Source organism: Triticum dicoccoides, chromosome 6B, assembly GCF_002162155.2.
Source record: "Triticum dicoccoides isolate Atlit2015 ecotype Zavitan chromosome 6B, WEW_v2.0, whole genome shotgun sequence".
Lineage (NCBI taxonomy): Eukaryota > Viridiplantae > Streptophyta > Magnoliopsida > Poales > Poaceae > Triticum > Triticum dicoccoides.
This window is the reverse complement of record NC_041391.1, coordinates 526,729,541-526,755,539: the sequence shown is the minus strand read 5'-3', so window position 1 is coordinate 526,755,539 and position 25,999 is coordinate 526,729,541. Positions and strand designations below refer to the sequence as shown.

General features: G+C 47.8%; 1 protein-coding gene and 1 long non-coding RNA gene across 2 annotated transcripts in view; both read left to right on the top strand.

Annotated features, from left to right (window-relative positions):
• Positions 1-21,404: 21,404 nt before the first annotated feature.
• LOC119322676 lies at positions 21,405-21,746 on the top strand. Its single transcript, XR_005155805.1, has 2 exons — positions 21,405-21,581; positions 21,675-21,746. It is a non-coding gene; the product is annotated as an uncharacterized LOC119322676 (long non-coding RNA).
• Positions 21,747-21,950: 204 nt separating this feature from the next.
• LOC119321243 overlaps positions 21,951-25,999 on the top strand; it is a 39,043-nt gene continuing 34,994 nt past the window's right edge. The window contains exons 1-6 of the mRNA XM_037595013.1: positions 21,951-21,959; positions 22,046-22,129; positions 22,235-22,261; positions 22,775-22,851; positions 22,976-23,098; positions 23,150-23,207. Of these exons, the coding sequence (XP_037450910.1) occupies positions 21,951-21,959; positions 22,046-22,129; positions 22,235-22,261; positions 22,775-22,851; positions 22,976-23,098; positions 23,150-23,207 (378 nt within the window). The remainder of the gene's footprint in view (positions 21,960-22,045; positions 22,130-22,234; positions 22,262-22,774; positions 22,852-22,975; positions 23,099-23,149; positions 23,208-25,999) is intronic.

Here is a 25,999-nt window from a genome sequence, read left to right as displayed (position 1 = left end):
ATAAGAGTTTCAAAACCTGGTCATGTTCAAAATATTGGTCAAATCCCTCTAAAACCCTTCCTGGATATTTCAAGCTTTTGAAATATTTACAAAGGAAATATTCTCCAAAAATTCCAGGAAAATTCTATCATGTCACATATGACATATTAGATGATCTTGCCAAGCCTCAGGACTTGGAGAACATGATAACACCATCAAAACCCCTCAAAACTATCTCTGTCCATTCTGAAGTTTGATCAACTTTACAATGCCAAGTATGTCCAAATGTTCTCAAACTTGGTGGACATGCTTCATTGGTCTAATGATGCATCTGGACCAAATGGCACAGGTTGGAGAAGAGGAAGTCTTGGTCAAAGTGCCTCAAAACCCTCTCTGACCAGAATCAAGTTTGAACTACTTTGCACTACCAACTTTTTCTCCAAGACCCCAACTTTGGTGAGCCTGACCATGTGACCAAATAAGGCCACCACACAAAGTGGTACATCAAGGAGAAATGATTTACTCCACTGGATCTACACAAATCCATTTCTGCCCATTTCTAGGGTTTGCAAAAGTTGCATTGGCAACTTTGTTCAAATAAGCTCAAAATGGGTGGAAGGCCCTAAATATATGTGAAATTTCACCCCTTGGAGTATCTTGGCCAGTGGGAGTCATTAGCTTACCCAAAACTCCATCAAACACCTTCTGGCAGAATACTAAAAGGCCTATTTTTGCCACTTTCACTAATCTCCTTGAGTTCATCTTTTTGCCACAACCCCTCCTCACTCCCCTCTGTCACTTAGACACTTTTCTACCCGAGGAAGCAATGTGGAGGAAGGAGGGAATCACGTTTGTCCTCTCTGGACAACAGCTTCCCTTCTCTCTCCCAGCCTCTCTCTCTCCCCTCTGCACCCCAGAGCATCCCAGGCTCTTTCCAGGTTTTGCCCCCTTCCATTGTAGCCTCCAGACAGAAAAGGACGCGCGCGCGACGCGGAAAACCCGCGGATGCCGGCCAAAGTCGCGCTCTGGAGCGCCTGCCAGAGCGCCGACCGTTGACACCGCGCCTCCCGACCGCCTCGTGCCTTCCCATCGCGCCAGTTGATGTGTCTCGACGTCTGCGACACGCCGCCGTGCCGTCCCCATTGTCTCTCCCTCTCTCTCCCCTCCTGCAGCGCGTGCCCGACGCCGCCCGGCTCGGCCAATGGCCGGCCTCACACGCGCGGGCGCCAGAACCCTCCCCCGCTCTCTCTCCTTCTCACTGGCGCCCTACTCCATCCCCACGAGCGCCGTGGACAGCTCCAACTCCTCTCCCACGGTCTCCAGAGCCGATCCCGCGGGCGCCCGTAGGCCACGCCTACGGTGAACCGCGGCCAGCCTATATAAGGTGCCCCCGAGCCTCTCTCTTCCTCCCTGTCGCCCCTCCACACACCCAATCCACCCCCGGAACCACCCACTTCTCTCCAGAGCCGCCCGAGCTCGAGATCGAGCTCGAGCTCCGCCGCCTCGGGTCGCCGTCGATCTGCGGGTACAGGCCTCCTCCGCTCCTTTTCTCTCTCGAACTGGACTCCCCTCGCCTCACTGATGCTTTCCCCTCTCTTTCCCCCTCGTTTTGCAGCCGGAAACGGCCGGAACCACCGGCGCCCGAAGCACCTCCGCCGCGGGACCTCGTCGCCGGCGAAGCAGGCCACCCCGGCGACCGTCTCCACCACCACCAGAACCGCGACTCGCCCCTGAGTCCGACGGTAGTCTCCGCATCCCTTCCCGTGCCCTGTACCGCCGCCGGCGAGCTCGCCGTCGCCTCTGGCCGGAGGTAGACGACGGCCGCCGTGGGGCCGGCCCGTCAGCCACACGCCCTGACGGGTGGGATCCACCCGTCAGGTTTAAAACGTGCGCGCGCGCGCACCGATCCGCCGTCGGCCGAAGGCGTATTCAGCCTTTACGCCTTCGACGTGGCGGCCGCGTGGGCTGGGTTTCCCCCCTGGGCCTGCTGCTGCTGTGGCCTCTCTGGCCCAGTGGCACAGCGCCGTTTTTCTTTTTCCTTTTCTGTATTATTTCCAAAAATTCCACAGGACAGAATATTAATCCAAATGCATTGATTCCAATTTCTAAATTCCTAGAATATTGCAACCTATTTAATGGTGCAACTTTCACTCAAATCCAACCACCTTTTCTTCTCTGTAAATATTTAAATGTGGTTTTTAGCATTTAAATAGGCCTTTGAAAATCCATAACTCCTATTTTGCTGCTCCAAAACCAAAACCAAAAGTTGTCCCCTTCCTAGCCTTCCTCCTAGTATTTTACAAAAATAAGTTGACATTTTTGTGAGCGCTTTGACTTTTCTGTTTTTATTATTGCCTTATTTTCCCGTTGTTTTCTTGCGACGTTAGATCCCGTATTTGACGAGGTAGCTGAGGAAGAAGGAGGAGCAGGGCCTGAAGACTTTGAAGATCAAGCCAACCAAGGCAAGCAGCCCTTTGACCATGACTATGATACCCCTTTTATATGCATGTCATTTTTAGCTCTTTATTATCGATGCATCGGAATCATGATGAGATGGTGAACCACGTGGGTTGGTTACCACGATTACTTCCTCGTTGATACTTGCAGTGTGCCTGGCCCTACCTTCTTATGAGGGTTATGCCGGTGGGAGTAGATAGGATGCAAATGTAGATGCTACGCAAATAGGGTGGGTTTGTGCATGGTGAAGGAGGCAATGTGATTTCAAAAGTCTTTTCGAAAACCCCGTCGGGTGCCACCTATGCCCGAGGGAGATGATGAGATGGGTGACCACTTGATGACGAAGTGGTGTGCCAAGGAAGGTGTGTGTTGTTTTCAAAACGGATTGGTCGGAGTTGCGACCGTTATTCCAACCTTACATGCGCGACCACTCTACCCTTATATGGGAAAGGGCATTATTGAGTACCTAGACCGATACTAGCTTGGAGCCCGCATTACTAGTGACGGGGGAGAGTTGGTGCTCTCTCTTGGGACGGGGTCGTGCCAGGTAGGGCGGCCATGACTGTTTTCACAGGGCACCGGACACACCGTTGGTACCCCGTGCTTGTGGTATGTGATGAAAATGGGAGCGAGGCTCCACAACTTTATGATGTGAAATGTTCGGCACGGGGGTTACTACCAATCGAGTGGACTCCATGTTAGTGTCGTCTAGGGAAAGGTAGTGATCGGGTGCTTACCCCGGGTACTTGAGGTACCGCGGGTCGTGGATGACACGGAAGTTCCCCGGATCTAGTGGGTAAAGTGTGCAACCTCTGCAGAGTGTAAAACTATTCGAATAGCCGTGTCCACAGTCAAGGACAGTTGGGTAACCGCTCTTGGGCTACGTCCACTTGTTTTCAAACCCGGTGTGTGTGTGAGATGATGGTGTTGTCTTGGATCAAGTCAGAGGACCTGACACGATTGAGATGGGTTGGTGCCCTCTCTGTTTATGATAAATGGGTTGGTGCCCCTTTCTATTTATGTTGATATCTGTGACCAGATCTTATGGTTACTTGAATTCTCTTGATGCATGCTTTATAGGATGTTGAACATGTCCTGCACTCAAAACTAGCTTTATGCAAAACTTTACCTATGTCATGCATTACTGTACCTTGAACCAAATCATGGGTTGCTTGCGAGTACATTCAAAGTACTCATTGGCTTGCCACTGGTTATTTAATTGACCAGGCATGGGAGAACCGGAGTTCGAAGAAGAGTTCTTTGGAGACGATCATGCGAACTAGGACGTTCCCAGTCAGATTGCCTGTAGGGTTAAGGCAGATGGCATGGGTTCTACTTATCGACGACGATTTCCGCTGCTATGTTTCATTTGATGTTCAGCCCTTAAGGCTTTATCGATGTAAGACTTGACCATGTTGGTCACTATTTGTGTAAGACGGTATGTATGGATGTAAGACTCTTGTTATTCAGCTTCTGTGTGTTCAGTGAGCATTGACCTCTGGGATCACTGTACACGTGCATTCGGTGATCATGACTTGCGAGTCGGGGTCCCCACAGAGCTGGTATCAGAGCCATCCTGACTGTAGGAAGCCTTAGTTAGCATGGACGTTAGTTAGAGCGAGACTATCCACCAGGTTACCCATATACCTATGTTTATGTTAGTATCCCAAACATAGGTCACATTCCTTTATTGACCCTTTCCCTTCCACTTTTTGTAGATGGCCACCGTACCCGAGGACTTCCTGACCACTGGGTTTCCTGTGCTTCTTGAGGATAGCCTCAGGAAGTGCCAGTTCACTCGAGTCCCCACCTTCTCCTACCACGAGCACTGGGTCGACAGCACCAAGAGGGAGTATCACGTGGAGGTAGTCGTGAGGGCGAATGACGCCCCGACGAGCTGGTTCTTTGAGGGACCCCAGATGGCGACACTGCTTCTCGCCGTGGAGACTGCTGCCCTCAAGGCGCTGACTCGCCTCCGGGATCTCCTGCCAGAGATGGCGAGAGAGCCAGCCACTCGTTACCTGCCTTATCGTAAGGAAGGTGATGACGAGAGCAGCGCACCAGCACCACCCTTGGACGAGGGACTTTCTCTCCGCTTCCAGACCTACTTCAGCTTGTGTGCCGACAGTCTGGCACAACACCTGGCCTCGGAGTCGACGGAGCTTCGGAAGGAACTCCGCGAGACCAAGGAGCTCCTCCGCATAGTTCAGATGAAGGCAGACAGGATCAAGAAGGATGGAGCGCCCCCTGGACAGCCCGCAGTAGCGTATCGAGGCGGACAACCCCCACAGGTCGCACATGCCGAGGGACCACCTCAGCCACGCCGTATGACGGCAAAGGAGTACCGCAACCTCTTCAAGACGCCACCAGCAAAGCAGCGCCGTGTTCTGCTCCTTCACTCCCCCGCTTCCTCGAGCGATGAGGAGACCAAGACAGATGAAGATGAGGAGGAAGATCCAGAGGAGCCAGAATACCCGACCGAGCATTCCACCACTTAGACTCCGTTCAGGACTAGGATAGGCTAGCTCGTAGCCTATGGTAGGATAGGTCGTGTACCCCTTTTGCGAAGTCGAGTCCTTGTAATGGTTCTTGTGAAACCATGTTAGGTTGTGTTTGCTTTCAACTTGCTTTGATGAAGTCGTACTTTCCCTTTGGGAGCTTGTAAACGACTACATTCCCCATTTGGTTTTAATGCATGAGTTTGGCCCTTCTGGCCTTTGTTTTACTTAATTTGTGTCACACCACCCCCTTGCTAGGCATTCCATCTCTACTGCTTTCCCTCATTGTTGTTCCCAATCATGAGACCTTGACCGCTCCAACAGGATGCCTGTTGTAACACGTACTGGTACCTCTACCCAGCCGCAAGAAGCCGGAGGTTCTGCTGAGGCCGGAGCCAGCCAGGACCAAGCCCAAGGACAGACTCCACCACCACCACCTCCTCCAAGCATGGATATGGCTCAGCTTCTCCAAGCCTTTCGAGAGGAGCGCCAAGCCAACACTGCAGCCCTCCAGATGATTGCTCAGGCTGTCAACCGCCAGCCGGCGGGGCACGGCCCTGGACGTTCCACACTGGTGGAGTTCAAGAAGCATGCACCACCCACTTTCTTTGAGACTGCTGAACCCCTGGATGCAGACGACTGGGTCCGCACCATTGAGGATCTGCTGGCACTAGTCGGATGCACTGAGGACCGTGATAAAGTGGCGTATGCTGCCCACTGTCTCGGGGGGACTGCCAGAGCTTGGTGGGATGGATTCAAGGCTATGCATGTTGAGCAAGACATCACTTGGGACACCTTCAAGACGGAATTCCGCAAGGCCCACATCCCTTCTGGAATCATGGCCATCAAGAAGCGTGAGTTCCGAGCCCTGAAAGAAGGTAGTAGCACTGTCAAGGAGTACATGCAGAAGTTCAGTGTTCTCTCAAGGTATGCCCCTGAAGATGTCAGCACTGATGCTGCCAAAAGGGAGCGCTTCATGGAAGGCCTTAACCAGACTCTGCAGTACTCGCTTGTTGTGTGTGACTGCCCAACCTTTCCCGATCTGGTGAACAAGGCACTCATGCTTGAGGACAAGCGACGTGCCTTGGATGACACTCGTAAGCGCAAGATGATCAGCAAGGGTAGCTCCAGCAACCAGAAGCCTCGCCCGTGGCAGCCAGCCCCGGTCAAGCCAACCTATCAGCAGCCAAGAGCTCCTGCACCTCGCACCAACTATCCACCTCAGCAGTATGCCAACCCCAGGCCAGCTTACAACAACCCCAATAACAATGCTGGCAAGGGCGTCGTCCCCAATCAAGTCACTTGTTTCGGATGTGGACAGCCAGGGCATTACTCCAAGAATTGCCCCAACAAGAAGCCTGACGCCCCGCGCCCCAATGCGCAGAACCCGGGACAAGGCCGTGGAATGCCACCAAGGAACCAAGCTCCCCGCAACTTGCCCAACAATGGCAGGGGTCGTGTGAATCATGTCAACGCAGAAGAAGCCCAGGAAGACCCGGACGTCGTGCTGGGTACGTTCCTTGTCAATTCAGCACCCGCAACTGTTTTGTTTGATTCTGGAGCCACGCATTCTTTTGTCACCCAAAGTTTTGCATTAAAAAGTGGCATGACCCCTACACCCCTGAATAACCCTATGGTGGTACAAACCCCTGGAGCAGAGATGAGAGCCAAGATAGGATGTAAAGGAGTCGGGATTACCATTAACGGGGTAGACTTCCTAGCAGACCTTATCATCCTAAAATCACAAGGCTTGGATGTGATCTTGGGAATGGATTGGCTCAGCAAGCACCAAGGCTTGATTGATTGCGCCAACCGGACGGTCACTATGACCAATGGCCGAGGAGTCGAAGTTAAGTTTGCCTCCAATCCCTCCTCTGCTCAAGCCAACCAAGTCAACTGTCTGACTGAAGTTGGATTGGAGCAAGTGCCGGTAGTACGCGAGTATCCCGATGTTTTTCCTGATGAGCTACCAGGAATGCCTCCTGATCGGGACATTGAGTTCATCATCGAGCTCATACCCGGAGCGGGACCCATCTATAAGAAGCCTTATAGAATGGGATCGGAGGAGTTAGCAGAATTGAAGAAGCAGTTGGAAGAGCAGTTGAGGAAGGGATTTATCCGCCCTAGTGCCTCCCCTTGGGGATCACCTGTTCTGTTTGTGGCAAAGAAGGACGGTACCATCCGCTTATGCATTGACTACTGCTCCCTCAACGAGGTTACAATCAAGAACAAGTACCCACTTCCCAAGATTGAAGATCTGTTTGATCAACTCAATGGGGCCAAGGTGTTCTCCAAGATCGACCTCAGATCTGGGTACTACCAACTGAAGATCAGACCCCAAGATATTCCGAAGACGGCATTCATAACCAGATATGGCCTGTATGAATGCACGGTCATGTCCTTTGGGTTGACCAATGCCCCAGCTTACTTCATGTATCTCATGAATAAGGTCTTCATGGAATATTTGGACAAGTTCGTCGTCGTATTCATTGATGACATTCTTGTCTTCTCGAAGTCGGAAGAAGAGCACGAGCAACACTTGAGGATGGTCCTAGACAAGCTTCGAGAGCACCAACTGTATGCCAAGTTCAGCAAGTGTGAATTCTGGCTGCGTGAAGTTGGATTTCTGGGACATGTTCTAACAGAAGAGGGATTGTCAGTCGACCCTGCCAAGATAGAAGCCGTGACTGGATGGCAATCCCCGAGCAATGTGAAGGAAGTCAGAAGCTTCCTCGGACTCGCGGGATATTACCGCAAGTTCGTTGAAGGATTCTCAAGCATTGCCCGACCCATGACTCAGCTCTTGAAGAAGGACAAGAAGTTCGAATGGACGCCGAAGTGCGAAGAAAGCTTCCAGGAGCTGAAGAAGAGGCTAACCACCGCTCCAGTTCTGGCCACACCAGATATACACAAGGAGTTTGTGATATATTGTGATGCGTCAAGAATCGGACTGGGAGGTGTTCTGATGCAAGAAGGCAGAGTCGTGGCCTACCTTTCAAGGCAGCTACGACCTCACGAAGAGAACTACGCTACTCATGACCTTGAGCTAGCAGCAGTGGTTCATGCCCTGAAGACTTGGCGACATTACCTCTTGGGGAAGCGATGTGAGATATACACGGATCACAAAAGTCTGAAGTATATTTTCACTCAGAGGGAATTGAACATGAGGCAGAGAAGATGGCTGGAGTTGATAAAGGATTATGACCTCAGTGTTCAATACCACCCTGGAAAGGCTAATGTGGTAGCAGACGCGTTGAGCAGGAAGGCTTGCTCCTTGAATGCTATGCTAAAGCACAAGCTACCCGCCTTGTATGGAGAACTTGAAAGCTTCGGGTTGGAACTGGTTGCACCAGGATTCTTGGCCAGCCTCGAAGTTAAGCCTACCTTGATGGATGATATCAAGAAAGCTCAGAAGGGGCATGAGAGTATTGAAGGCATCAAGAGGAAGATCAAGGCAGGCAAAGCCTCAGGATTCTCAGAAGATGAGGAAGGAATTGTGTGGTTTGGGAATCGCATCTGCGTGCCCAACAAGGTTGAGCTCAAGAACCTGATCTTGCAAGAAGCTCATGACAGCCCATATTCCATCCACCCTGGAGGCACCAAGATGTATCAAGACCTGAAGGAAAAATTTTGGTGGCACGGGATGAAAAGGGAGATTGCCACCTATGTTGCAAAATGCGACGTATGCCAGAGAGTCAAAGCTGAGCATCAGCGACCCGCTGGATTGTTGCAACCCCTTAAGGTGCCTGAATCGAAGTGGGACAGAGTCGGGATGGACTTCATCACCGGTTTACCCAGGTCAAGCAAGGGACATGACTCAATATGGGTCATCGTTGACCATTTGACCAAGGTGGCCCACTTCATTCCTGTCAAGACGACCTACAAGGGGAACCAGTTAGCCAGTCTCTACATCAACCGAATCGTGAGCCTTCATGGTGTTCCCAAGGAGATTGTGTCAGATCGAGGAACCCAGTTCACCTCAAGGTTTTGGAAGAAATTCCAGGAGGCTATGGGGACCAAGTTGTCCTTCAGCACTGCTTTCCACCCACAGACCGGAGGTCAGACCGAGCGAGTGAATCAAATACTCGAAGACATGCTCCGAGCCTGTGTCTTAGCTTATGGAGCTAAGTGGGAAGATTGCCTCCCTTTCGCCGAGTTCTCTTACAACAACAGTTATCAGGCCAGCCTTCAGATGGCACCATTTGAAGTGTTATACGGGCGGAAGTGCCGTACACCTCTCAACTGGTCGGAGGCCGGAGAAGGACTTGTCTTTGGGCCTGATATCCTTCGTGAAGCAGAAGAGCAAGTCCAGCTTGTCCGAGAGTGTCTGAAGTCTGCCAAGTCAAGGCAGAAGAGCTATGCGGACTCACGTCGCAGAGACATAAACTTCCGAGTTGGAGACCATGTCTATCTCCGGGTCACCCCTCTCAAAGGAACCCATCGCTTTCATGTCAAGGGAAAGCTCGCTCCGAGATACATTGGGCCCTTCAAGATCACTGAGCGACGAGGGGAGGTGGCTTACCAGTTGGAACTTCCACCTGAACTTTCTGATGTGCACAACGTGTTCCACGTGTCACAACTCCGGAAGTGTCTCCAAGTTCCAGACAAGCCCGACCTCTACAAGGACGTCAATCATCAAGCCATTGATCTTCAACCTGATTTGACTTATCGTGAGCGGCCCATCTGCATTCTGGATGAGGCTGAGCGACGCACTCGAAGGCGCACCATCAAGTACTTCAAGGTCCAATGGAGCAACCACACTGAAGCAGAAGCAACTTGGGAGCGTGAAGACTACCTTAGATCCGAATTTCCGTATCTCTTTTAAGCCTAGTTTAGGAATCTCGGGGACGAGATTCTTGTAAGGGGGGTAGGTCTGTCACACCCTGCATTTTGTAACATTTCATTTTCATTATTAAAGCATGAAAGTTTGGACCAACAAAAACTTTTTTTTGCATTATTTGGCTTTTATTTGGAGTTGGTTTCCTCTCTGTGTTTCTTTCAAGTGCTTCTTGAAGTCAACTACTCTACCCTCTAAATTCCATCTCCTTACCCCAAGCTCCTGACCAATGACCATGCCAGGTGAATAGTGCTATATAGAATTTTCTTACAAAAATAATTTGGCCAGAAAGTATTTTCTAAAATTAGTTTTCCAAAAACCCCTGAATTGAGGTTTGCACTGCAAGTACTTGATTAAGAGCAGTAAAAATCATTCCAAAAATATATTTGACTCCTATTAGATATAGGATGCCCAGGAACCACAAATCTATAATTTTAAAAATTGTTTTACTATTTTATTTAAAGGCTTTTTCTTAAGGCCAGAAATGGTCTTTAATAGGGAAAAATTATTTTATTGTTTTAAAAATATTTGACAAAATTTATGGAAACTCATAGGACATATATTGTCCATATATAAGAGTTTCAACACCTGGTCATGTTCAAAATATTGGTCAAATCCCTCTAAAACCCTTCCTGGATATTTCAAGCTTTTGAAATATTTACAAAGGAAATATTCTCCAAAAATTCCAGGAAAATTCTATCATGTCACATATGACATATTAGATGATCTTGCCAAGCCTCAGGACTTGGAGAACATGATAACACCATCAAAACCCCTCAAAACTATCTCTGTCCATTCTGAAGTTTGATCAACTTTACAATGCCAAGTATGTCCAAATGTTCTCAAACTTGGTGGACATGCTTCATTGGTCTAATGATGCATCTGGACCAAATGGCACAGGTTGGAGAAGAGGAAGTCTTGGTCAAAGTGCCTCAAAACCCTCTCTGACCAGAATCAAGTTTGAACTACTTTGCACTACCAACTTTTTCTCCAAGACCCCAACTTTGGTGAGCCTGACCATGTGACCAAATAAGGCCACCACACAAAGTGGTACATCAAGGAGAAATGATTTACTCCACTGGATCTACACAAATCCATTTCTGCCCATTTCTAGGGTTTGCAAAAGTTGCATTGGCAACTTTGTTCAAATAAGCTCAAAATGGGTGGAAGGCCCTAAATATATGTGAAATTTCACCCCTTGGAGTATCTTGGCCAGTGGGAGTCATTAGCTTACCCAAAACTCCATCAAACACCTTCTGGCAGAATACTAAAAGGCCTATTTTTGCCACTTTCACTAATCTCCTTGAGTTCATCTTTTTGCCACAACCCCTCCTCACTCCCCTCTGTCACTTAGACACTTTTCTACCCGAGGAAGCAATGTGGAGGAAGGAGGGAATCACGTTTGTCCTCTCTGGACAACAGCTTCCCTTCTCTCTCCCAGCCTCTCTCTCTCCCCTCTGCACCCCAGAGCATCCCAGGCTCTTTCCAGGTTTTGCCCCCTTCCATTGTAGCCTCCAGACAGAAAAGGACGCGCGCGCGACGCGGAAAACCCGCGGATGCCGGCCAAAGTCGCGCTCTGGAGCGCCTGCCAGAGCGCCGACCGTTGACACCGCGCCTCCCGACCGCCTCGTGCCTTCCCATCGCGCCAGTTGATGTGTCTCGACGTCTGCGACACGCCGCCGTGCCGTCCCCATTGTCTCTCCCTCTCTCTCCCCTCCTGCAGCGCGTGCCCGACGCCGCCCGGCTCGGCCAATGGCCGGCCTCACACGCGCGGGCGCCAGAACCCTCCCCCGCTCTCTCTCCTTCTCACTGGCGCCCTACTCCATCCCCACGAGCGCCGTGGACAGCTCCAACTCCTCTCCCACGGTCTCCAGAGCCGATCCCGCGGGCGCCCGTAGGCCACGCCTACGGTGAACCGCGGCCAGCCTATATAAGGTGCCCCCGAGCCTCTCTCTTCCTCCCTGTCGCCCCTCCACACACCCAATCCACCCCCGGAACCACCCACTTCTCTCCAGAGCCGCCCGAGCTCGAGATCGAGCTCGAGCTCCGCCGCCTCGGGTCGCCGTCGATCTGCGGGTACAGGCCTCCTCCGCTCCTTTTCTCTCTCGAACTGGACTCCCCTCGCCTCACTGATGCTTTCCCCTCTCTTTCCCCCTCGTTTTGCAGCCGGAAACGGCCGGAACCACCGGCGCCCGAAGCACCTCCGCCGCGGGACCTCGTCGCCGGCGAAGCAGGCCACCCCGGCGACCGTCTCCACCACCACCAGAACCGCGACTCGCTCCTGAGTCCAACGGTAGCCTCCGCGCCCCTTCCTGTGCCCTGTATCGCCGCCGGCGAGCTCGCCGTCGCCTCTGGCCGGAGGTAGACGACGGCCGCCGTGGGGCCGGCTCGTCAGCCACACGCCCTGACGGGTGGGATCCACCCGTCAGGTTTAAAACGTGCGCGCGCGCGCGCACCGATCCGCCGTCGGCTGAAGGCGTATTCAGCCTTTACGCCTTCGATGTGGCGGCCGCGTGGGCTGGGTTTCCCCCCCACTGGGCCTGCTGCTGCTGTGGCCTCTCTGGCCCAGTGGCACAGCGCCGTTTCTCTTTTTCCTTTTCTGTATTATTTCCAAAAATTCCACAGGGCAGAATATTAATCCAAATGCATTGATTCCAATTTCTAAATTCCTAGAATATTGCAACCTATTTAATGGTGCAACTTTCATTCAAATCCAACCACCTTTTATTCTCTGTAAATATTTAAATGTGGTTTTTAGCATTTAAATAGGCCTTTGAAAATCCATAACTCCTATTTTGCTGCTCCAAAACCAAAACCAAAAGTTGTCCCCTTCCTAGCCTTCCTCTTAGTATTTTACAAAAATAAGTTGACATTTTTGTGAGCACTTTGACTTTTCTGTTTTTATTATTGTCTTATTTTCCCGTTGTTTTCTTGCGACGTTAGATCCCGTGTTTGACGAGGTAGCTGAGGAAGAAGGAGGAGCAGAGCCTGAAGACTTTGAAGATCAAGCCAACCAAGGCAAGCAGCCCTTTGACCATGACTATGATACCCCTTTATATGCATGTCATTTTTAGCTCTTTATTATCGATGCATCGGAATCATGATGAGATGGTGAACCACGTGGGTTGGTTACCACGATTACTTCCTCGTTGATACTTGCAGTGTGCATGGCCCTACCTTCTTATGAGGGTTATGCCGATGGGAGTAGATAGGATGCAAATGTAGATGCTACGCAAATGGGGTGGGTTTGTGCATGGTGAAGGAGGCAATGTGATTTCAAACGTCTTTTCGAAAACCCCGTCGGGTGCCACCTATGCCCGAGGGAGATGATGAGAAGGGTGACCACTTGATGACGAAGTGGTGTGCCAAGGAAGGTGTGTGTTGTTTTCAAAACGGATTGGTCGGAGTTGCGACCGTTATTCCAACCTTACATGCGCGACCACTCTACCCTTATATGGGAAAGGGCATTATTGAGTACCTAGACCGATACTAGCTTGGGGCCCGCATTACTAGTGACGGGGGAGAGTTGGTGCTCTCTCTTGGGACGGGGTCGTGCCAGGTAGGGCGGCCATGACTGTTTTCACAGGGCACCGGACACACCGTTGGTACCCCGTGCTTGTGGTATGTGATGAAAATGGGAGCGAGGCTCCACAACTTTATGATGTGAAATGTTCGGCACGGGGGTTACTACCAATCGAGTGGACTCCATGTTAGTGTCGTCTAGGGAAAGGTAGTGATCGGGTGCTTACCCCGGGTACTTGAGGTACCGCGGGTCGTGGATGACACGGAAGTTCCCCGGATCTAGTGGGTAAAGTGTGCAACCTCTGCAGAGTGTAAAACTATTCGAATAGCCGTGTCCACGGTCAAGGACAGTTGGGTAACCGCTCTTGGGCTACGTCCACTTGTTTTCAAACCCGGTGTGTGTGTGAGATGATGGTGTTGTCTTGGATCAAGTCAGAGGACCTGACACGATTGAGATGGGTTGGTGCCCTCTCTGTTTATGATAAATGGGTTGGTGCCCCTTTCTATTTATGTTGATATCTGTGACCAGATCTTATGGTTACTTGAATTCTCTTGATGCATGCTTTATAGGATGTTGAACATGTCCTGCACTCAAAACTAGCTTTATGCAAAACTTTACCTATGTCATGCATTACTGTACCTTGAACCAAATCATGGGTTGCTTGCGAGTACATTCAAAGTACTCATTGGCTTGCCACTGGTTATTTAATTGACCAGGCATGGGAGAACCGGAGTTCGAAGAAGAGTTCTTTGGAGACGATCATGCGAACTAGGACGTTCCCAGTCAGATTGCCTGTAGGGTTAAGGCAGATGGCATGGGTTCTACTTATCGACGACGATTTCCGCTGCTATGTTTCATTTGATGTTCAGCCCTTAAGGCTTTATCGATGTAAGACTTGACCATGTTGGTCACTATTTGTGTAAGACGGTATGTATGGATGTAAGACTCTTGTTATTCAGCTTCTGTGTGTTCAGTGAGCATTGATCTCTGGGATCACTGTACACGTGCATTCGGTGATCACGACTTGCGAGTCGGGGTCCCCACAAAAACCTAAATAGCTTGTTTGCGATTTATTTATATTTATTTTATTTTGAAATTTATATATCTCCTACTATCAAATTTAATCCTTGTAAATAACGAGTACAAGGGGCTTGACGACCCTCTTGCTGACGTTGGGTGCAAGTATTTTCTCTTGTGTGTGTAGGTACTGCTAAAGGTCATTTGCGTGAATCTACTATTGGTTCGATAAACCTTGGTTCTTTACTAAGGGAAATACTTTCTACTACTATACTACTTCACCCTTCCTCTTCAGGGAAATCCCAACTCCTATCACAAGTAGCAGTTATTTGAATAGGAGTTTTTCAATGAAAGACCTCGGTGAAGCTGCTTACATATTGGGCATCAAGATCTATAGAGATAGATCGAGACGCCTAATAGGATTTTCACAAAGTACATAACTTGACAAAATTTTGAAGATGTTCAAAATGGACCAGTCAAAGAAGGGGTTCTTGCCTGTGTTGCAAGGTGTGAAGTTCAGTAAGACTAAAAGCCCGACCACGACAGAAGAAAGAGAAAGGATAAAAGTCATCCCCTATGCCTCAACTATAGGCGCTATCATGCATGCCATGATGTGTACCAGACCTGATGTGTGTCTTGCCATAAGTTTGGCTTAAGGTACGAGAGTGCTTCAGGAACGGATCACTGTACAACAATCAAAAATATCCTTAAGTAGCTAAAGAGGGCTAAGGAAATGTTTCTCGCTTATGGAGGTGAATAAAAGCTCGTCGTAAAGGGTTACGCCGATGCTAGCTTTGACACTGATCTAGATGATTAAAAGTCTCAGACCAGATACTTATTTGGAGCACTTAGTTGGAGAAGCATCAAGCACATAGAGCTTTGCAAAGTATATATGGATCTGAATGTGGCAGACCCATTGACTAAACCTCTATCACGAGTAAAACATGATCGACACCAGAACTCGATGGTTGTTAGATTCATAACTATGTAAACTAGATTATTGACTCTAGTGCAAGTGGAAGATTGTTGGAAATATGCCCTAGATGCAATAATAAAGATGTTATTATCATATTTACTTGTTCATAATAAATTTTTATTATTCATGCTATAATTGTATTGACCGGAAACCTAAATACATGTGTGGATACATAAATAGACACTGTGTCCCTGGTAAGCCTCTACTAGACTATCTCGTTGATTAAAGATGGTTAAGGTTTTGAAACCACAAACATGGGTTGTCATTTAATAACAGGATCACATCAATATGAGAATCATGCAATGGACATACTACCCAATTGTAAGCTTAGCATCAGATCGTATCACTTAGTTTAATTGCTACAACTTTCTTCATGTCAAGTATCTGTTCCTTAGACCATGAGATCGTGCCACTCCCAAATACAAAAATAATACTTTATGGGTTATCAAACTTCACTTCGTAACCGGGTAATCATAAATGTGCTCTTCATGTTTCTCGAAAAGTATTCGTTGGGTTGCAAGGATCGAGACTGGGATTTGTTGCTCGGTGTGACAGAAAGATATCTCTGGGCCCTCTCAGTAATACAACATCATGAATAGCTTGCAAGCATGTGGCTAATTATTTTAGTCATGGGATCTTGTACTATGGAACGGGTAAGGAGACTTGCCAGTAATGGGATTGAACTAGGTATGGAGATACCGATGATCGAATCTCGGGCACGCAACATATCGCCGGACAATGAGAGTTGTATATGGGATTAACTGAATCCTCAACATTGTGGTTCAAACCGATAAGATCTTCGTTCAATATGTGGGAGTCAATATGAGCATCCAGGTCCCGCTATTGATTATTGATCAGAGAGGAGTCTCGGTCATGTCTACATGTTCCCGAACCCATAGGCTCACACACTTAACGTTCGGTAACACTATGGTAGTATTGGGATATTAATAATGGCAAGAACAAATTTTGTTCAGAGTCCCGAATGGGATATGGTACATCACGAAAAGCTCCGAAATGGTCTTGAAGTAAAGATTTATATATGGGAAGTCATATTCAGGGTTCCAAAAAATGTTTGAGATTTTTCGGTTTTTTATCGGGAAGGTTCTAGATGGTTCCATAGTGGGGCCCACCTGCATGGGAGCCCACATGGATTTCGATAGTGGGGGAAGTCCCCACACTCCTGTTCTAGGCGCACCAAGATCCCAACTAAAAGGAAGAGGATCATATCCCGAAGGGATAAGATTAAGATCCCTAAAAGGGGGGGACCGCGATCGGTGGGGATCGAAAGGAGGGGGTTTCCTTCCCTCCTTTTGACCAACGACCCCGGGGAGCTCGAGGGCAAGCCACCAACCCCCAACTCCTATATAAAGGTGAGGAAGTGTAGGGGGCAGCAACCCTTCCACCCCTTGGCGCCTTCCCCTCTTGTTACTCCTCTGCGTAGCGCTTGGCGAATCCCTGACAGTGTTCCGCTGCCACCACCACCACCATGCCCTCGTGTTGGCCTAGATCCCATCTACCTCTCCACCCTCCCTTGCTAGATCAAGAAGTCAGAGACGTCACCGAGCCATACCACTACAAGAAATATGTCAACTAGTGACCCTCTGTCAGTGACCCTAGAAGAATTGGTCATAGATCTATGACCATTTGAGACCAATTGGTCAAAAGCTCTTCGGGGGGCTCCAAACCCTAAACCATTGCGACCATTTTGGTCAGAAAGGTCGTAATTTCCTTACAAGAAATGGTCATAAAGCAAACAGTGTTGGTCCACTGCCTTATTTCTAGTTGTTAACGACCAATATAGATGGTCATAACCTTGTAGATTGTGGTGGGTTGTGATGACTAGGCGCCATCTCATCAGTTTTGCCTATGTGTCATGTCCATGTGTTAATTTTTTCCCTAGGTTATGAAGCAACCTATATTTCTGTTATTCCCAAAAATCCCAAAAAATTCTCATAAATTGTTTGGATCATATCTTCATCAAATATGTCAAAAATCTTCCTTGCCTAGTTCAAAAATAACTCAACAATATTCATTTTCCTATTCTGTTCAGAGCAGCACTTTGTGAAGGAAGTACCATTTTGGCATGTCCAAATGGTATCCATTTTCTACAGTGCTTTCCTCTACCCAAATAACCATCCTCCACCAAATGCCAGCTCAATCCATTCATTATTTTGAGCCCGGCTTCAACATTCGTATTTATGTCCAGTGTGGTACTTTGCAAAGCAATTACCACCTAGGCAAATCCTTTTGAGCTAAAAATTTGTGAAGATGGTCTTCTTAGTAACTGATCATCCTCAGCCAAAACTCACACCCATTAGCCATGTGCATTTCCCGTACCGCTAATCAAACACTTGGCTGCTTATTCATGTTTGAGCATCGATCGGTCTCCTCGTGAGAATCTTATGTTGTGATTTTCTTCCTAGAACCTACCTAGGGAGTGCCCAACCCACTAGACATGCCTAGGCCGCTCAGAACACATGGCAACGCCATAGTCACGCGGTGACCACACGGTGGGCATGCGAGTTTACGCGCTCTAGAGTTGGGGCCCTCGCCCACCATCCAAACCTCGACGTATCACTACCAAACCATGTATTTATGATTAAATAGGTACTTATGTAACTAGAAATTATTTTTGGAAAAAATAAATGGCAAACTATGAGGCAGCTGCAGCTCAAATTTGACCCGCTTCCTGCTGAATCGGCAGGAATTTGTGTTTTTCACCAGAGGTGGATCAAAACTTTTGACACCCAACCATTTTGTCAATTGTGCATTAAATATGGCCTAGTATTTTATAAAATTGATTTGGTCCAATTTTGCAACAAATATATGGTAGGTCCTTCACACAAAAAAACTCATTTCAGGCACTCGGAAAATGGAAAATGAATTTTCCATGCAAAGAAAATGAAAACTTCCTTAGGCAACATTGTTTGCCATTCCAATATGCACCCTTGTGCATAATATGAGATTATTTGAACAAACTATGCCATGAATGTGGCCATAAGATTGATCATTTGCTTGAAAGCCATGAATCTTCATGCATGATAGCTCATTTTTGAGAACACATTTTTAAAATAATTTCCGTATTACAAGTTTATTATTTTTCCTGGAAACTTGGTCACATATAATGACACGATGCGAAGGTTTTCCAAAAAAAATTTATGCCCATTTCAAAATGCGGTCAAAACAGCGGGCTTGACCATTCCTAGCTAGTGGTTGAATCTTGGAAAAATTTTGATGTTTCTCTAATTAAATAGATACTTATGTACCTAGAAATATTTTTTGGAAAAAATAAATAGCAAACTATGAGGCAGCTGCAGTTCAAATTTGACCTGCTTCCAACTGAATCGGCGGGAATTTGTCTTTTTCACCAGAGGTGGATCAAAACTTCTTACATCCAACCATTTGGTAAATTGTCCATTAAATATGTCCTAGTATTTTATAAAAATTATTTGGTCCAATTTTGCAAGAATTATTTGGTAGGTCCTTCACAAAAAAAACCTCACTTGGGGCACTCGAAAAATGGAAAATGGCTCTTTTGTGCAATGAAAGTGAAAACTCCCTTAGGCAACATTGTTTGGAATTCCAAGATGCACCCTTGTGCACAATATGAGATCATTTGAACAAACTATACCATGAATGTGGCCATAAGATTGATCATTTGGCTTGAAAGCCATGAATCTTCACGCATGATAGCTCATTTTTTAGTTTTTAAAATAATTTCCGTATTAAAAGTTTATTATTTTTCTTGAAAACTTGGTCACATATAATGACACAATGCGAAGGTTTTCCAATTTTTTGATTTTTTTGAATTTTTTATGCCCATTGCAAAATGTGGTCAAAACGGCGGGCTTAACCGTTCCTAGCTAGTGGTTGAATCTTGGAAAACTTTTGATGTTTCTCTAATTAAATAGATACTTCTGTACCTAGAAATGATTTTTGGAAAAACAAAGAGCAAACTATGAGGCAGCTGTAGTTCAAATTTGACCCGCTTCCAGCTGAATCGGTGGGAATTTGTCTTTTGTACCAGAAGTGGATCAAAACTTTTTACACCCAACCATTTGGTCAATTGTGCATTAAATATGGCCTAGTATTTTAGAAAAATGATTTGGTCCAATTTTGCAAGAATTATTTGGTAGGTCCTTCACAAAAAAACCTCACTTGGGGCACTCAAAAAATGGAAAATGGCTCTTTTGTGCAATGAAAGTGAAAACTCCCTTAGGCAACATTGTTTGGAATTCCAAGATGCAACCCTGTGCACAATATGAGATCATTTGAACAAACTATGCCATGAACATGGCCACAAGATTGATCATTTGGCTTGAAAGCCATGAATCTTCACGCATGATAGCTCTTTTTTGAGAACAATTTTTAAAAATAATTGCCGTATTAAAAGTTTATTATTTTTCCTGGTAACTTGGTCGCATGTAATGACACAATGTGAAGGTTTTCCAATTTTTTGATTTTTTTTGAATTTTTTATGCCTATTTCAAAATGCGGTCAAAATGGCGGGCATGACCGTTCCTAGCTAGTGGTTGAATATTGGAAATTTTTTGATGTTTCTGTGATTAAATAGATACTTTCGTACCTAGAAATGATTTTTAGAAAAAATAAATAGCAAACTATGAGGTAGCTGCAATTCAAATTTGACCCGCTTCCAGCTAAATAGGCGGAAATTTGTCTTTTTCAATAGAGGTGGGTCGAAACTTTTGACACCCAACTATTTGGTCAATTGTGCATTAGATATGGCCTAGTATTTTAGAAAATTTATTTGGTCCAATTTTACAACAACTATTTGCTAGGTCGTTCACAAAAAACTCGATTATTACCACTCCAAAAATTGAAAAATGACTTTTTGTGCGAAGAAATAAAACCCCCATCCCAATATACACACATGTGCACAATATTGAAGCATTTTCACAAAATATGATCCAATTTTCCATTAAGATTTCATATGTTCTTAAAAAACCATTTCTACACTCAGAAAATAAACTTAAATTCTCATTGGCGAAAAGGTGTGTGCCACGCATCGATGACAAGGCACACATCCATCCATCCATCCATCCATCACACACCACTGTAACTCCCTCCGCTCCTACCTCCCAAACCCTAACTCCCACTCCCCCGATTCAGATCGAATCGATGGCGACGCCGCCACTCCCACTCCACCCCCGATCCAGATCCCCCTCTCTCTGCCACACCTCTCCCCTCGCCGCTGCCTTCCTCTTCGCCACCCACCTCTCCCCTCGCCGCCGGTCTGCCACATCCGGCAACATCGAGGCCAGCGGGCGCTAGATCCAGCACCGGCGTGGCCCCTCCATCAGCAACTCGAACAAGGGGGCGGCGACGCCATGGCTTCCCCCAACCACATGGCGTGGGCCTGAGCCACCCACTAGCCTCGGCTGGGTCCCGGACGAGCAGCCGCGTGGGATGATGCTGATGGCGCTGCGGCCGCGGCCCCCGACCATCTCGCCGGCGCTGTGGTCCACGAAGGCGGCTGCCCGCGAGGTGCTGCTGCGACTACACCCAACGGAGGAGGCGGAGCGGCGCCGGCATAGGGTCGTGGACTACGCCAAGAACCTCATCGGTTGCGAGGTACCTCCTCCCTCGCCCTCCCACCCCATGCGAAACCCTCGCATGTTTGTCCCGCTGCGTCTGCGTGTCAGCTTCTGTAAGATGTTGTTTGTCCAAGGCTAGAGGAGTCTATTGCTCTTAGGTATTTACGAAACAGCTAAAAATTCCCAGGCTGTACCCTGTTCAAACGATGCTGCATATCTGCACATGCTAATGGTTAATGTGCATGCTCAACCAGAAATCAGAATTGCCTCTGTAAGATGTTGTAGTCTTGCCATGCAATCTGATCCTGACACAAGACATTACTCTGTCTAACCCATGTCTGATTTATAACATAGTAATATTGTGTAGCTTGGTTATTTGTATTCAACTATTCTTATTTATAACATGACCTTCCACTTCAAAACATTTTTTTATCCAACAAAGTTCGTTACACCAAGAAATTGAGAAAAAAAGGAGAATAAGCAGTAAGCATCTACTTATTTATTACAACTCAAAACATATAGTTGTTGGAATTAAAAATTACATATAACCATACAGGTTATGACAAGCCTGGGGCTCTTCTCAACTTCTGGTGATTTATGCGATGCATGAGGAGAATCGGGTTGTTGCCCACAGCACGCTGCAGCGACGTCTTCTTCTCCTCTCTTCGCGGGTGCTCGCCGATCCACGCTGCCACCCATCAATGTTGACAAGTCACCATCTAAAAGGTTGTCCGAGGAGGTATAGCCGAATCCTGAATCTGGTTGATGTGCTCTCATACACCTTTAGATTTCTTTTTCTTTACATTTACATAGTTTCAGTTACTTGTTACAGAAACTGCTGGTTTCGAACGCTAGCAAGCTCCTGGCATGGACAAGACAGAAGTGGGAAGGCTATTGCTGCTCCGTGCTCCTGGCTTGACTTAAATATATGGACCTGATTATCCTGTTGGCTCCTGGCATGGACAAGAAAGAAGTGGGAAGGCTATTGCTGCTCCATGCTCCCGGCTTGACTTAAATATATGGACCTGATTATCCTGTTGGAATTAATCATTCTTGTTGTGGCAGCTACATATTAATCTAGTTCTAGTCTCTAATCTTTATACTGCACATGCCTTCTGTATGTTGAATTAGTTTCCTATCTAGTTCAATGTAGATTCTGATTCTAGCTCCTAGACTTGTGTTCAAGTGTCTTTCATTTAACAGATGAGTGCAAAGAAGGCCACTGGATCCGCTAGAAATCATTTGAGCTGCAGGGTTTTGCTTGCTCGCTTGCTTACTTTGCTGTCTGTTTGTAACCTGGTCGATTTTGTTTTCTGATATCATTCTCAGTGTCGTGAAAATGGAGATGCACTGCTTCACATTCTTAATCTAATTTAATGTGTAAAATGGCAGACAAATGCTGCTGCAAAGATATTAGTGGTATATGTGCATGCATTTGACAATATGATTTCACATGTGTGTTTGAAAATTAACCATATAGATTATGGTACTGTTAATTTGGTGCAGTTGAATGGGTGCTTGGTGTTGATATTTTGTTAAATGAGCATTATGTTGTCTTATAATAGATTGATTCTATTCTGATTTACTACTGAACTATGTTGTTGTAGACTATAAAAGAAGAAGCTGCAGTTGGTTAGATTGGCATGTGTTTATCTTGACTGCTCAGGGTGGACGAATTGTAGTTTTATGCATGTAACTCAGTCTTCTTGGACAACACTAGCATGTTACTATGTACTACTATTGTTCAAGAAGTTTCATGAGTTGCCAATGCCGCACTTCTAGTCTCATTGATGGTGTTTAACAATAATCCTTTATTCGATATAAATCATAATGGACTACTCTTCTGTTGAATGTTGATTGGCGCACTATTCTGCTGTTGCCAAGTAGAGGAATAAGAGGATATATGAAGTTTACTATTCATGTTTCATGCAGGTGGGGTTACCCAATGTTGGCAAATCAACTTTCTTTAACATAGTAACAAAGGTGGGCTCCCGCGCCGGCAACTCCAGGTCCCGAACCCTCCCTCCCTCGTCTTCCTGTCTCGTTTTTGTTTCCTGTGGTGGATGCTGCTATTTCACGTCGGGTTCTGACTCGGTTTGGTTTGCTGCTGTTGTTTCCGTTGTGGTGGCGCAGGCTTGCGGTGAAGAAGATCAAGGCTGAGAAGGACCCCAATAAGCCCACGCGCCCCCGAGCGCTTTCTTCATCTTCATGTGAGTCCCAGTCTTGGTTCCTGGTTCGATTCGTGTTGCTTCTGTGGTGTGGCGTCGCGTCCTGACCGAGGATTTGGTGCGTGTTTCGTCTTCGCAGGGACAACTTTAGGAAGGATTACAAGGAGAAGCACCTCGGCGTCAAGCAGGTCTCCGTGGTAAGTGAGGGAGTCCTGGATAAGGGGGTATCCGGACAGCCGGACTATATTCATCGTCCGAACTATAGAAGCGTCAAGATACAAGACTCGAGACTTTGGCTCGTGTCCGGATGGGACTCTCTTTGCGTGGAAGACAAGCTTGGCGATCTGGATATTATGTTTCCTTCCTTGCAACCGACTCCATGTAAACCCTAGCTCTCCAGTGTCTATATAAACCGGAGAGGGTGGTCCTTAGAAGGCCGATCACATTTACAATCATACCATCATAGGCTAGCTCTTAGGGTTTAGCCTCTACGATCTCGTGGTAGATCTACTCTTGTATTCCACATATCTTCAATATTAATCAAGCAGGAAGTAGGGTTTTACCTCCATCGAGAGGGCCCGAACCTGGGTAAACATTGTGTCCCTTGCTTCCTATTACCATCAGCCTAAGACGCACAGATCGGGACCCCCTACCTGAGATCCGCCAGTTTTGACACCGACATTGGTGCTTTCATTGAGAGTTCCTCTGTGTCGTCGCTTCGAGGCTTGATGGCGTCCTCAATCGTCAACAACGCAGTCAAGGGTGAGATTTTTCTCCCCGAATAGATCTTTGTGTTCGGCGGCTTCGCACTGCGGGCCAATTCGCTTGGCCAATTGGAGCAGATCGATAGCTTCGCCCCTGGCCGCCGGATCAGGTTTGGAAACTTGATCTACATGGCAGACATCCGCGGAGACTTGATCTTCGGTGGATTCGAGCCTGTGCCAGGAGCGCCGGACAGTCACGACGAGCACGGCCTAGACCTGCAGTCGGGCAATACTCGGGACATCATCCCTGAGGCAACCCTGGATCTACATCTAGGGCAGGTTGCGTTGCCTACGGACGGAGGGCTGGACCCCGCCCCGCGGGCCGCGCACTCATCAGCCGTGGAGCCGAACACAGGTCCCACCTCTGTGGAGGCCTGTTACCCTGGGCCCCCGGACTCATATCCGGCTATTGGCCCTGGTCCGCCCGCTCTTGAGCCAGCCGAGCCAGGCTGGGCTTCGGTAATGGAGTTTACAGCTGTGGACATCTTTTAGCACTTGCCCTTTGGCAACATGCTGAACCTAGTAAGGTCTCTCTCTTTGTCAGGAGGCTCTGGGCCGAACTATGTCCGGCCCGAGTGGGAAGCAGGCGACGAAGGAATTCGATGCCCGCCCACCACCCACTTCATTGCCACAATCAAAGATTTAACCGACATGCATGACTTTGGCTTCGAAGACATCAACGGTATGGACAATGATGCAGGAGAAGCTCCAGAATCCCCGGGGCGCGGGACTGCTACCTGGTCCGATGATATATACATGGTAGATACGCCCAATAAGGACCACAGCGATAAACCGGAAGATAAAACACCCGGGAAAAAGCCAAAAAGGCGGCACAGACGCTAATCAAAGTCCAGCAATGGCAAAAATAGCGACAAGAGTGCAATAAGGGCTAATATACCCGCAAACTTCAACATCAATAACGATCACACGGACCCAGCGATGGAGCAGGACAAGCCAGGTCACGCCAAATCAAGTTCAGAGCAAATACCCGATCACAATGATCCGGAGGGACGAGCTCATGACACCGCCCCAGAACAGGAAGACAGTCCGGACGACGATGCATTCATCATCCCGGACGAACAAGTGGAACGAGACAACCTCCACAGAAATCTTATGGCCACCGCAAGAAGTCTAAAAATGCAGAAGCAATGGCTCAAAGCCGCACAGGAAAAGCTCAGCCGAAGATGGAATAAAGTGCTAGACACTAAAGAAAGATATGGCGATGACCGCCATACGAAAAGCTATCCAAAGCGCAAGCTACTGCCAGAGTTCGATGACGCGGCCGTTCCACCAAAAGAAAATCCGACCAAGAAACCAGACGTACCACTTCACAACCATAACAGAGTGGCTGTGGACACTGCGCACGATCCACGCGAACATCCGGACAAGAAGGCCGGTGCAGTCAGGTCCATATATGGATCTAGAAGACCCACCCAGCGAGGGACTTTGGTCACCCAAATGCTCATACAAGCCAGATACCAGTTCGGAATCAACCCCGAACACAACAACAACAACCGACTACATGCCACAATGCGCCCAGATACAGAGGGGCTGTTCACCCCTTGTGCTTCACCAAAGAGGTACTGGACCATGAATTCCCACAAGGCTTTAAACCTGTCAACATAGAAGCATACGACGGCATGACAGACCCAGGGGTCTGGATAGAGGATTTTATCCTGCGTATTCACATGGCTCGTGGGGATGACCTCCACGCCATCAAATACCTTCCCCTCAAGTTGAAGGGACCAGCTCGACACTGGTTGAAAAGCCTTCCCGAAAACTCAATTGGGAGTTGGGAGGAACTCGAAGACGCTTTCAGGGCCAACTTCCAAGGGACTTATGTCCGGCCTCCAGATGCAGACGATCTAAATCACATAATCTAACAACCCGGAGAGTCCGCCTGCAGGCTTTGGAACAGATTCCTCACTAAGAAGAATCAAATTGTCGATTGTCCAGACACCGAAGCCTTAGTGTCTTTCAAACACAGCATCCGTGACGAATGGCTCGCCCGACACCTCGTCCAAGAAAAGCCAAGGACAATGGCGGCCTTAACAAGCCTTATGACCCGCTTTTGTGCGGGTGAGGATAGCTGGCTAGCCCGTAAAGGCACCAGCGAACCCAGCACATCCGAAATAAGGGATGGCAACGGGAAGCCACGGCGTAATAGAAACAAATGCCAAAACAAGGAAGAGAGCCCAGACAACACGACGGTCAACGCCGGATTC